The sequence below is a fragment of the Heterodontus francisci genome, chromosome 1 (genome assembly GCF_036365525.1).
Source record: "Heterodontus francisci isolate sHetFra1 chromosome 1, sHetFra1.hap1, whole genome shotgun sequence".
In the NCBI taxonomy this organism is placed as follows: Eukaryota; Metazoa; Chordata; class Chondrichthyes; order Heterodontiformes; family Heterodontidae; genus Heterodontus; species Heterodontus francisci.
In genome coordinates this window covers 266976720-266990590 of record NC_090371.1, presented here as the reverse complement: position 1 = coordinate 266990590, position 13871 = coordinate 266976720, and the positions used below count along the sequence as shown (strand labels likewise).

Here is a 13871-nt window from a genome sequence, read left to right as displayed (position 1 = left end):
TAGTAAGAACCAGGCCATATACAATAAGTTAAGAGAGCAGGTGAAGAGGAAAATAAGACTGACTAAGCGAGAATATGAAAATAGAATGGAGTCAACTTAAAAGGGGACCCAAATATCTTCTACCGGCATGTAAATAGTAAGTGAATAGTAAGAGGAGAAGTGGAGCCTAATAGGGACAGACAGAGTAATATATGCTTAGAGGTGTAGGGCAAGGCAAATATACTTGATGTGTACTTTGTATCAGTGTCCACTGAGGAAATGGAGGCTGATAAAATATCAGTAGAAGTAGAGAGAGTAAAGGCAATGGAGAATAAAAATTTAGAGGGAGGAGATACTAAAAAGGTTGGCGATGCTAAGTCACCTGGTCCGGATGGCTTGCATCCAGGTTGCTAAAAGAAGTAGGGATGGAGATAGCGGAAGGGCTTGCTATAATCTTCGAATCTTCCCTGGATACAGGGAGGTGCCAGAGGATTAGAGAGTGGGAAATGTGACACCCTTATTCAAGAAAGGGTTTAAAGACAGTCTTAGCAACTACAGGCCAGTGAGTTTAACATCAGTGGTGGGTAAGGTTTTAGAAACAATAATCAGGGAAAATATCAATGGACACTTAGAGAGGTTCGAGTTAGTTAAGGATAGCCAGCATGGATTTGTAAAATGCCAATCATGCTTGACTAATCTAATTGAATTTTTTGATGAAGTAACAGAGAAGATTGATCAAGGGAATGTGGTGAAAGTTGTTTAAATGGATTTTAAGAAGGCATTAGATAAAGTATCACATAAAAGGCTGGTTAACAAAATTGAGGCTCATGGAATAGGATGGTCAGTATTCAATTGGATAAAAAATTGGCTTAAGGACAGAAAACAGCAAATCATAGTAAATGGTTTTGTTTCAGACTGGAGGATGGTAGACAGTGGTGTTCCCCATGGGTCAATGCTGTGACCACTGCTTTATTTACTATATCTAAATGACTTGGACCTTCGAACATAGAGTGGAATCTCAAAATTTGCTGATGACTCCAAACTTAGAGGTGCGGCAAACAGTGAGGATGATACGAACTGCTTGCAACAGGACATAGATAGGCTAGCAGAATGGGCAGAGAGGTGGCAGATAGAATGTAATACTGACAAGTGTGAGGTGATGCATTTTGGAAAAATGAACAGGGAGAGGCAATATAGAATCACAGAATTGTTACAGTGCAGGAGGCTGCCATTCGGCCTATCGTGTCCGCACTGGCTCTCTGAAAGAGCAACTCCCTCAGTACCATTCCTCTGCCTTCTCCCCATAACCCTCCACAATCTTCCTTTTCATATAATTGTCTAATTCCCTTTTGAACGCTTCAATTGAACCTGCCTCCACCACACTCTCAGGCAGCGCATTCCAGACCTTTACCACTCGCTGCGTTAAAAAGATTTGCCTCATGTCACTTTTGCTTCTCTTACTAAATACTTTAAATCTGTGCCCTCTCGTTCTCGATCTTTTCATGAATGGAAACAGTTTCTCTCTATCTACTCTGTCCAGACTCCTCATGATTTTGAACACCTCTGTCAAATCACCTCTCAGCCTTCTCTTCTCGAAGGAAAACAGTCCTAACTTATCCAATCTATCTTCATAACTGAAATTCCTCATCCCTGGAACCATTCTGTGAATCTTTTCTGTACTCTCTCCAATGCCCTCACATCTTTCCTAAAGTGCGACGCCCAGAGTTGGACACAATACTCCAGCTGAGGACAAACTAGTGTCTTATACAAGTTCAACATAATTTCCTTGCTCTTGTACTCTATGCCTCGATTAATAAAGCCCAGGATACTGTATGCTTTATTAACCACTCTCTCAACCTGTCCGGCCACTTTCAATAACTGATGCACATATACACCTAGGTCCCTCTGCTCAAGCGCCCTCTTTAAAATTGTACCCTTTATTCTATATTGTCTCTCCATGTTCTTACCAAAATTAAACACTTCACTTTCTCTGCGTTGAACTTCATCTTCCACCTGTCTGCCCATTCCACCAACTTATCTATGTCCTTTTTAAGTTCTACAGTATCCTCCTCACAGTTCACAATGGGCTGAATTTTACGCCGCCCCAACGGGTCGGATGGTGGTGTGGGGGAGGATGGTAGCAGCGTAAAATTGAGCAGGAGGCTCCGAGTGGCCTACCCGCCCCGCTCCTGCCTCCAGTCAACTTTACGGCAGTCGGGTGGGGGAGCGGGGGGGGAACGGCCTGTCCGCCCAAGGCCAATCAAGGCCCTTAAGTGGCCACTAAACGGCCACTTACGGGCCCTCACCCGCCTCCACGGGTATTTTACTTGTGGCAAGTGGGCGTGCTGGGGATGTGAAAGGCCGCCCAGCTATAGCTGCTGGCCTTTCCATTCCCCGGAGGGGGGCAGGGGGGAATCATGGCAGTCAGGCACAGAATGCCTGATTGAGGGCCACCCCCACCTCCCTACCCCACCCCCGGGACCCAGGACGTCACCCCCTCCTCCACCCAAACGACCAGTCTAGCCTCACCAAGGCACGACCGATACCCCTGATGAGACAAGCCCAGCTTACCTTTCCTCCTGGCTCCATGGTGTCAGCTAGGCTGCAGTCCCAGCAGTGGCCACCGCTCCCGGTGGCGCTGCTGGGACTAAGAGCTGCCGGCCCTTTGATTAGCCAGCAGCTCACTGAGGCGGGACTTCTCCCTCAAGTGGGTGGAAGTCCCGCCTCAGGACAATTAAAGCCCGGGACCTGTAAAATGCGGGACGGATCCCCGGGCTAGGCAGAAGTGGGTTCACCTCCGACTTTTACGTCGATGGCGAATTCCCGTCTGCCTGAGGTAAAATCCAGCCCAATATTTCCAAGTTTCGTATCATCTGCAAACTTTGAAATTGTGTCCTGTACACCAAGGTCTAGGTTATAAATAGATATCAGGAGAAGCAAGGGTCTCAACACTGATCCCTGGGGAACTCCACTACAAACCTTCCTGCAGCCCGAAAAACATCCAATAACCACAACTCTTTGTTTCCCGTCACTCAGCCAATTTTGTATCCATGTTGCTACCATCCCTTTTGTTCTATGAACTACAAGTTTGCTCACAAGTCTGTTGTGTGGCACTGTATCAAATGCCTTTTGAAAGCCCACGTACACCACATCAACAGCATTTCCCTAATCAACCCTCTCTGTTACCTCCTCAAGAAACTCCAGCAAGTTAGTTAAACATGATTTTTCTTTAAGAAATCCATGCTGGCTTTCCTTAATTAACTCGCATTTGTCCATAATAATTATATACTTAATTGCACATTTCTAAAGAAAGTGCAGGAACAGTGCGACCTGGGGGTGCAGGTGCATTGCTCTTTGAAGGTGGCAGGACATATTGAGAGAGTGATTAGTAAAGCATATGGCATCTTGGGCTTCATAAATAGAGGCATAGAGTACAAAAGCAAGGCTGTTATGCTGAGCCTTTATAAAGCTCTGATTAGACCCCAACTAGAGTATTGTGTTCTATTCTGGTCACCACATTTTAGGAAGGATGTGAGGGCCCTTGAGAGGGTGCAGAGGAGATTTACCAGAATGGTTCCAGGGATGGGGAGTTTGGTTACAAGGTTAGGTTGGAAAAGCTGGGTTTGTTCTCCTTAGAACAAAGGAGATTGAGGGACAATTTAATAAAAGTGTTTAAGATTATGACAGGCTTAGGTAGGTGAGTCAAGGAAAAACTGTTCCCATTAACAAATGGTACAAGGACTAGCGGACACAGATTGAAAGTTTTGGGCAAAAGATGCAGGGGGAGTTTGAGGAAGCACTTTTTTACACAGCGGGTGGTAATGACCTGGAACTCGCTGCCCACAAGGGTGGTGGAAGCGGAGACGAACAATGACTTCAAGCCGAAGTTGGATGGCCACCTGAGAGAAATAGACTTGCAGGACTACGGGGATCGTGTTGGGGAGTGGGACTGACTGCATAACTCCATGGAGAGCTGACATGGACTCAATGGGCCGTATGGCCTTCTTCGATGCCGTAAATGACTCGATGACAGCAGCGTTACCAAACAAAATTTGACATCAAACCATAGATAGTGGAACTGAAATCTGCTCCAATTTCCAGTGCAACCACTCTCTGCCCGTAATCAGGGCTGGATAAAGAAAAAGGACTTGGACTTATAAAGGACCTTTCACAATCCCGTGATAGCCCAAAGCACTTAGCAGCCAATGAAGTATTAAAGTGTCATCACTGTTGTACTCATTGAATGATTAAAACTGCTTAGTCACACATCCCTCCTATTTCTTTTTAATCCTGTAAGCTCTTTATCCTCAAATACCTGTCCAACTCCCTTTTACAATTATTTGTGGAATCAGCTTCCAGTAGTGTTCCCGATCCTAACACTTTCTGAGTAAAAACATTCTCTTCATCTCCCCTCTAGATCTTTTGCCAATTATTTTGAATCTATGGCCTCTGGTTATTGCCCGACTCACCAGAAGGAATAGTTTTCCTCTATTTGCTCCATCAAAACCTCTCGTCATCTTAAAAACCTCTATTAGGTCACCTCTTAGCCTTCTGTTTTCCCTCATCTCTGTTAACACCCTGTAACCTACAACATTTACATCTTTCCTGAACTGTGGTGCCCAGAATTGTCCACAGTACTCCAGCTGAGGCATAACCAGTGATTTCTAAAGTTCTAGCAACATCTTTTTGCTTTATTATTCTATAAACCCAAGTAACCCATATGCTTTGTTAACCACCTTATCAACTTACCCTGCCACATTCAAGGATTTGTGTATATGGACATCAAGGTCTCTCTGCTCTTCTACATGTTTCAAAATCATGTCATTTATAGTATACTGTCTTTCCATATTAGCCCTCTCAAAGTGCATCACTTCACATTTCTCAGCATTGAACTCTATCTGCCATATTTCTGCCCATTACACCATCCTGTCTCCTGTCTATGTCATCCTGAAGCCCATAACTATCCTCATCATGATCTACGACTTTCCAAGTTTTTGATCATCTGCAAACTTTATAAAGTTGCTCCCAACACCCAAGGTTGTTTATAAAAACTGAAAAAGTAATCGACCCAAAACTAACACTTCGGGAACACCACTAAAAACCAGTCTGAAAAACATAAACTACTACCCTTTGCTTCTTGTGACTTAGTCGACTTTGTACAACACCACTTTCCACTTAATTCCACAGGCATCCATCTTCTTAATAAGCCTCCTGTCTGGCATTTTGTTGAATGCCTTTGAAAAGTCCATAATGTACAGATACTGCACTACATTGATCTAAGTTCTCTGTTACGTCATCAAAGAATTCAATCAAGTTAGTCAGACATGATTTGCCTTTAACAAATCCATACTTGTTCTCCTTGATTAGTACATGCCTTTGTAAATGGAAGTTTGTTTTGTCCCTGATAATGCTTTCCAATAACCCCCACCACCAATGAACATAAGAACATAAGAAATAGGAGCAGGAGTAGGTCATTCAGCCCCTCAAGCCTACCCCACCATTCAATAAGATCATGACTGATCTGCCCCAGCCCTCAACTACTCTTTCGTGCCAGCTTCTCATAGTCCTCAATTCCATGATATTTCAAAAATCTATCTACGTCCTTTTTAAATACTTTCAGTGATCTAGCCTCCACAACTCTCTGGGGTAGAGAATTCCAGACATTCACTACCCTCTGAGAGAAGAAATTCCTTCGCATCACAGTTTTAAATGAGTGTCCCCTTATTCTGTAACGATGTCCCCTAGTTCGAGATTCCCCCACTAGTGGAAACATCTTCTCAACATCTAACCTGTCAATAAAATAAAAGCAAAATACTGCAGATGCTGGAAATCTAAAATAAAAACAAGAAATGCTGGAAATACTCAGCAGGTCTGGCAGCATCTGTGGAGAGAGAAGCAGAGTTAGTTTCAGGTCAGTGACCCTTCTCAAGCCCCCTCAGCTTGTTTGGTTGACTAGCTTGTAGTTTCCTTGTTTATCCCTCTCCTCTTTTTTTTAGAGATACAGCACTGAAACAGGCCCTTCGGCCCACCGAGTCTGTGCCGACCATCAACCACCCATATATACTAATCCTACACTAATCCCATATTCCTACCACATCCCCACCTGTCCCTATATTTCCCTACCACCTACCTACACTAGGGGCAATTTATAATGGCCAATTTACCTACCAACCCGCAAGTCTTTTGGCTTGTGGGAGGAAACCGGAGCACCCGGAGAAAACCCATGCAGACACAGGGAGAACTTGCAAACTCCACACAGGCAGTACCCAGAATTGAACCCGGGTCGCTGGAGCTGTGAGGCTGCAGTGCTAACCACTGCACCACTGTGATATAATATTAATAATCCATTGGTCCTGTGACCTAGTCTGTATCCATTGAGTATTGTAAGATTGTGACCAATGCTTCTGCTATTTCTACCTTTGCTTCTTTCAGCAATCTAGGCTGCATTCCATCTGGACCAGCTGACTTACCAACTTTCAGCAGTGCTAATCCATTTAGTATGTATTCTCTAGCTATTGCTATCCTGTCCATAACTACTCCCTCCTCTTTTAGTGTAACTTTCACATCATCCACTACCTTTGTGAAGACAAATGTAAAGTGCCCTTTTAATACTTTTGTCATGTCCTTTGCCTCTATATGAGGATTTTCCTTTGGGTCTTTAATAGACCCAACTTTTCCCTAGCTAACAATTTACAATTTATAAAATGTTGCCTGCTACTCCTTTCTCATAAAATTTCTTTGTCTCCTGTATTAACTTTTTGAATTTTCTCCTGTACTTTTCATAATTTTCCTGGTTATTGCAGGAAACACAGCAGCCAATTTGGCACAGCAAGGTTCCCCAAATAGCAATATCATCATGACCAGGTAATCTGTTATTAGAGTGTTTATTGAGGGATAAAAACTGGCAAAGATATGGGGAGAACTCGCCTGCTCTTTGAAATAGTGCCATAGGATCTCTTACGCCCATCTGAGAGGGTAGACTGAGTCTCAGTTTAATGTCTTATCGGAACGGCAGCACCTGACTTTAAGGTCAAATGTTTATGTGTGGTTGCAAGACAGAACTTACAGCCAGTTCTAGTTATATTCAATACAATCACTTCCGGGAGCTGCACTTCTAAGTGGAGCAGAATTCGAATCAGCCACTTTGCTCCAGAATGCCTGGAAAGCTTGCACAACTCAAGGGTGAGCTTGACAAGTGGTTCAAATGTAGAACACGTCTATGTACATTCACGTATATGGGACAGACTCTTACAATGCCTTGATGCCATACACAAAACAGACTCTGATGAGTAAAAATCTCACCTTAATACCCTCTTGCTGACAATAGAGCTGAAGGGCACTACCACTCTCAGAAAATGCCGTTATATGCAAGTTATAAGCCGGTGATCTTCGTTCCCGCTCCTACAGGCAGGAAATAAAGCCTCAGTACAAAACTTTGATATCTTAGTATAACATTTAAGCTTTGAAATGTATTAACTGCAGTGGGCTCAATTTCATACCCAACATTTTCTACTCCCTTTTTGTTCTGGTACTCTCTGACTCTTAATAGACTTGATAATTTAATCATTTCGAGGGTAAGGTAGGAATAAATATCAAAAACCTTCCACAGTTTTATTGAAATACAATTTTGACTATTTTATCTCATGATAAATATTCAAAGAAAAAGATCCCAGCTATAAATAAGTTGTCACAGCAGTAACTTGCATGCACTTAGTGCACATTTGACGATTTTACACAATGTCACAACAATCAACAATCTTCATCTCAAGTTTGTCTGGTTAATATATTTTTGTGGATTTAACAATAACCAAAAATCTTAAAATTTCTGTTGTTTACTAGAAGACTTAGTACTAGCTATTATCTTAACTATATTTTCTGTACTTACTTTACAACTTGCATATGGAAGAATGCTGCTGCAGAAGTGAATCAGATGGAAAAGCAGAGATATTGGAACTAAATGGATTTCAGTGGAATCATGCTCAAAACCAGGGCGTCTCCCAAAATGATTGACAAATAATAGATCACATGAGCTTATGCAACAAAAAAATACAAAGCTTTTGGGTTAGTGTTCCTGCACAGCCTTGAAATATAGGGTTTGCACCAAACTTTTTATTTTCAATGTCACAAAGTTAGGCCAAAATAAAAATCAGGCGAGCATTCTGAAAACAGATGATGATATCACATAGTATAACGCACATACTGCAAAGCAACCTTTGGTGCAATGAGCCCCTTGAAAATCTGGCACAGTTGTAAATAATTATATACTTTTGTGACCGAATTGAAGAAAAGCTTGTATTTTAGATTTTGTGGTTTGGTGGGTTAACTGTACACTTGCTAACTTTCATATTTCTTTCTAAAGCAGTTGTACCAAGTTCATTAGCTACATTTCTGTATAATGTTTCCCAACTTCTCTGTAGCTCCTCCACTGGAATGTGTGTAGTATACATTTCAATCAAGTGCAGGACAATATGGCTGAAGCTCCTGGATTTCCACCAGATTCTTCAGAGTAAAACAAAAGTAAATCACAATGCGAGTGTGTTAAAAAAAATCATAACGTATATGAAGTATGATAACGGAGGTGAACTTAGACTCACTTCCTTTGAGTGAATAGATTGATGAACAATGCAAGATTATAAAACACAAATGATGAATGCAATTAGTAGCAAAAACAAAATCTTTTTATTAAGTGCAAAAAATATTTCACTATAAACTATAATCTATTTGTATAAATTATAATCTATTTGTACATTTCAATCATCCTCTAACAATTTGTCAGTATATATTCCCAAGATTTTTTTGACATCAAAAATCTAGGCAGTGAAACAGCTTCTCTTTCTTTCTGAAGTGAAACAGCTACACGTTAATAAAAGACGGTGTTCATTAGTGCTGGAAACCAAGTGGCTACACTAGGCATTACTGCACAAACATTCGCCTTTTTGGTTCATAAACTTCTGCTCCATTTGACACTTTACAAATGGAATGTCTTACTTCAAGCTCTAAGATTCTGAACTCTAGCAGCTCATTCTGGTCCTTTGCGTCTTGTATCTCATTCTGTAGTCTAAGCTCTTCGAGTTCCAATTTATGAATCTGTAAAAGAATTTAGAACCGTATTTAAATATTTTGGAATCTATCGAATGTTATTTCGCAGCTGGTGCCTCAAAATATCATCACTTTAATAGTAGCCAAATTCGAGATTTCTGAGTACATACTCTGCAACCCCTGCAAGTCTCTCTGCTGCAAAATTACTACTAGAGGATTGAGAGGTCTGGAGTTTCCTGTTTTTTTTCATCAGCGCAATTTGCCTCAAATTGGCAAAATCAATGCAACAGATTGTGGAATTTCCAGCACAATTACAAATCGAGTTTCCACAATCTTTTATGCTGGTTTAAAAAGCATTGCGCTAGAGTTTCATACCTGTCCCTCCCAAAAGACTGGCCAAGTTCCCACGTTTGAATTAATCACTACTGCTAATTGCACCCATTTGCAGGCCTTCAAAGATGCTCTTAAAAGTCAGCCTTTTTGTGGGCACAAGGACACAAAGGGGCATATTTTAAAAGCTTTTGGATATAACGGTTTTCTTAATTTACATAATGCACAACAAAATAACTAGCAGTTATTTAAAGTCGGAATACTTTCAGGTGATGGATTCTGGTTAAAATGCTTATTTTTTGCAATAAACCCATTTTCAGCTGTTTTAATCAACTGCATCAAGTTACCACTCATATGTCAAGCATAATGTTTTAAAGCAAAAAAATTATGTTCTAAAATACTCTTTGATTGCGCTGGTTCATGGCAAATTTTGCATTCAGTGATATGCAAATGAGTTTGAGCGAAATGTGAGGCAGAAAAACACTTCTCAAAACTTTGGGATTTTGGAGCGATTCGAGCCTAGATTGCCAACTGCATCCAAAGTCTAGTGTTTAAGATGATTAAAGGATTTGACAGAGTAGATAGAAATAAACTATTTTCTCTGATCAGGGAGTCGAGAATAAGGGGGAATAAACAAACTTAGAACAAAGGCTGATCAGGGACGATGTTAAGAAGCACTTCACACAAAGGATAGCGGAAATCTGGAACTCTCTCCCTCAAAAAGCTGTCGAGGCTGGGTCAAATGAAAATTTCAAAAAACAGAGATTGATAGACTTTTGTTAGGAAAGCTTATTAAGGAATATGGAACCAAGGCAGGTAAATGGAGTTAAGATACATATCAGCCATGATCTAATTGAATGGTGGAAAAGGCTCAAGGGTCTGAATGGCCTATTCTTGTTCCTATCTTCTCGGGGCCCGTTTGAGTGGTTCAGCTTTCTCGTGGCAGTTTTTGAACATTTTGGAGTCTTATAGAAGCTTTTGGTAAACTATTATACCAAATGACTGTATTCCACTGTATCAAAATCTCTTTCGCATTTGAGAACATGGGTTTTGACTCTCAGAAGTTTCATTTCTGTGCTACAATTCCAACTGCAACACTAACTGTGATCAGCAGTGCATTTTGTTTCCAGAACACACAAGTCCCTGTGCTATCATATCCAGTGACAGCCAATTTAAATTGCATTAGTGAATCTCCCTTTGGATTACTCAATCAGTAAAAAGTAAAACCAAGTACGGTAAATAATGTTCCCGTCACCCACCACAAGTCACGAGATGAGGAAACAAAGTAAAGCTGAAAGAGCAGCTGTCATTAAAAGAGAACACCAGCAAGTCTTCACCACAACATGCTTCAAATGATTCCCTCAAACCTACCAGAAGGCAATACAAACTGATCAGGGCATTCAAATAGCCAGAAAAAGACCCACGCTCAACTTTTCTAATGCAGGTTGTAATGAAAGAACTGACAGGGCAGGACAGCCACATCACTATGGAAGATTATGGGGTTGATTGTCACAGAAGTCCAGAATAACTACTACTACAAAAACAAGGAAGTGTCATGAACACTTCATTAAAAAGGTATTTGCTGGATGGGGCAATGCATCGCTTACAAGAGGATGTTAACTGTAGCTCCCACCACATGATCCTACTCCCAGCACATACATACAAGATGCATTATGCATTTTTTAAGCTGCATCTAATGGATCTTGTTGACGGAACACATTTAAACTGACAGCAAGTGTTGAAGTGCTAAGTGTGGTGGGATTTCAATCTGTCTCCACTTTCCCTGAAAGGACTCTGATTGCTGGTCTCTAGGTAAGGAAACAAAGTGCTTTAAAGTACAAGCTAATTAAAATCACAATTATGTTTTAAAAATTGGACTTACAGACTTTAGCAGCTTGAAGAAGCCAGAGATGAAGCAACCTTATCTTCACACCATGCAAAAACAACATATCTGCATCATGCATGCCTCGATTGTAAAGCACTTTGGGAAGTCCTTAAGGCATGAAAGGCGCTATATAAATGCAGGTTCATTCTTTCTTTTCAATGGCAATGAAAAATTAGGAGAGATGTGAAATGAGCTGCCAGTTGGCTATTGCCCATTTTACACTATTGCACAAAGTCAAAATGAACGCCCCCGGATATGAGGGGAACAAATGCAGCATTTTATTATATAATGCTTCATCTGCTCCTCCACTAAAAGGACTAGCTACCTTAGTATAAAGATCTTCACTGGTGAGGGCAACAGGTCAAAAGAGACACCCCGTTGGAGTCATTTACATCTATTATCAGTGGTGATCATTTTAAATGCCTTCAGATGGGAAATTGAAAAGGATTCTGTTTAGAACGAATCAGTGGTAAGATTTAGAAAGTGTAAAAAATAAAGTTAGTCAAAGAAAGTATGTAAAAAAGGCAAAGGGTATATTGAGGAAGGGACAGGAAAAGAGACAAACACTGTCCAGTTTTGTTGTAGAAATATACTGCTTCGTCACCACTAATCACACTGCCTTTCACTCACAGTCAGCAGGAAGTCTCTCTATCATCTGCTGTAGCTTTGCCAGAAGATCGGCAGAAATCCTGAAAAAAAGAGGTGCTTAGTCCGTTTTCCCAGACTTTCTGCCAACATTACAGCAGACGATTGGGAGGCCCCACACACCCATTCCCTCACCCGTCCCCAGAAATTCTAGGCACAGGTGTTCAGCATTGCTAGGAGAGCCGCAATGACTTCAAACACTTAAATCCGCACAGCAGTGAATGGAATTGATGTGGGGTCATTCAGGCACTCATCCACCATGGCAGCATATGATACAAATTGAGACTCAAAGATGCGTCTCTTCAGCAACCATTTCCTGCTCCCTCCTTCCCATGGCAGTGCCAGTCGAAATCTCATCAAATAAATTTAAATATGGCTAACCCCAGAAACTTGTTGAGAGAGAGGAAAACTCTGGCCAGCAGATCTAAAGACAGATTATAGCATGCAAAGGGCTGAATTTTATCAGCCCTGCAGGGAGATGGGGCACTCATAAAATAGCGAGGAAAGGCAGGAATGGCATGCCCATCACCTTCCCTGTGCCATTCAATTTAGTCAGGAGTGGGGAAGGTCAAGGACGGCCTTCCTGCCCAGAGGCCAATTGAGACCCTTAAATGGACAATTAATGGCCACTTAAGGTCCTCTTCCTACTGCCACTGTTTTACCAGCGGTTGGTAGGAGCCCTACCATGTGAGGAGGTCACCCAGTAAAACCAGGCGGCCTACCTGTGGGCTTTTGGGAGGAGGGGCCCTCCTGCTTGGGAAATTGGTGACCTCAGCAGCACACGCCACCCCTGTGCCAACACCCACCCTCAACGCCCCACCCCCACAACTCTTGCCCCATTTACCTCCTCTCCAAGGCTCCAGTGCTGCTCCAGGTCCTGGGCCTCCTTCAGTCCCAGCAGTGGCCACTGTTCCCTGATTGGCTGGCAGCTCTTGGAGGCCAGATCCCTGTCCTTAAAGAGACGGGGACCTGGGGACCAGGTAGTTAATTGCCATAAGATGCAGCCGAAGGTTCCCAAAATGGCTCAGGCCAGGGGTTGGGGTTGTGGGGGGGGGAATCCCCTCGCCTTACTGACCTGGCGTCGAGACCTCCACCAGCTGCATAAAATCCAGCCCATAGAGTGCAAGAGAGGGAGAATGAACAGGTGCAAAAGAAAGAGAGTAAAGAAAAGGAGAAAGAGACAACGTTAATGGATAGAGAGAGGGAGAGAGAATGATAAAATAGAAGAGGAAAATTGCTGTCATTAAGGAGTGCATGCTAGGGATAGTTACTGCTATCTGTTCACTGGGCAACGCTATCAGCACCAACAGCTGAACGTCACTCCCACCTGCTGCATCTCTCTGCATCTCCTCTCAGGCTGAATTGATTTGCAATTAGCAAGGGGCAAGTTAAAATGAGGGAGAAGGGAACGTAATTATTCTCTTAGATAATCAAGATTGATTGCAACAGTACCTGAGAACATACAATTAATAATCACAAAATTTGATGAAAGTGCAATCTCTAACAAAAAACACGCAAATGAAAATCTGTATTTAGTGGAAGGATCTAAGATGGTCACAGATAGAAACCTTACATCCCACAATTGACGAGTTAGGTTAGTTCAGTAAGGTGCCATCTCCCAGCCCTCCATTAATGCTGTCAGAAGCGAAGATGCTAAACATCTCCAAAAGAAATTACCTGGGAGAAACAACAGAGAATGGATGAAATGCCATAAAACACAACCACTGGATCATTTACCTTTTCTAAAAGTTCCTGGTTGCTTCTAAAAAGTAACTGTTTATCTTCCACCCATTTTGAGTCCTAAAATATACAAAATAGCAGGAAACAAAAAGAAAATGTATTACAAAATTCCTATGCAACAAAACAAAATCTTAAAATGAGCTGTATCTTATTGTGGATGCAGAGAAAGAATTTATTTTTTTTTAATGAGTTTTGTGTTTTGAAGGAACATTTCTAGAAATACAAATGGGCTGAAATTGAGCTCATGATGTTC

At 41.8% G+C, this 13871-nt stretch overlaps 1 protein-coding gene across 1 annotated transcript in view; it reads right to left on the bottom strand.

Moving 5' to 3' along the window:
* Positions 1 to 13871, bottom strand: part of LOC137376194 (janus kinase and microtubule-interacting protein 1-like) — a 398950-nt gene that overhangs the window by 69153 nt on the left and 315926 nt on the right. The window contains exons 12-14 of the mRNA XM_068044290.1: positions 13616 to 13678; positions 8968 to 9066; positions 7282 to 7380 (exon numbers count right to left, since the gene is read on the bottom strand). Coding sequence (XP_067900391.1) covers positions 7282 to 7380; positions 8968 to 9066; positions 13616 to 13678 — 261 coding nt within the window. The remainder of the gene's footprint in view (positions 1 to 7281; positions 7381 to 8967; positions 9067 to 13615; positions 13679 to 13871) is intronic.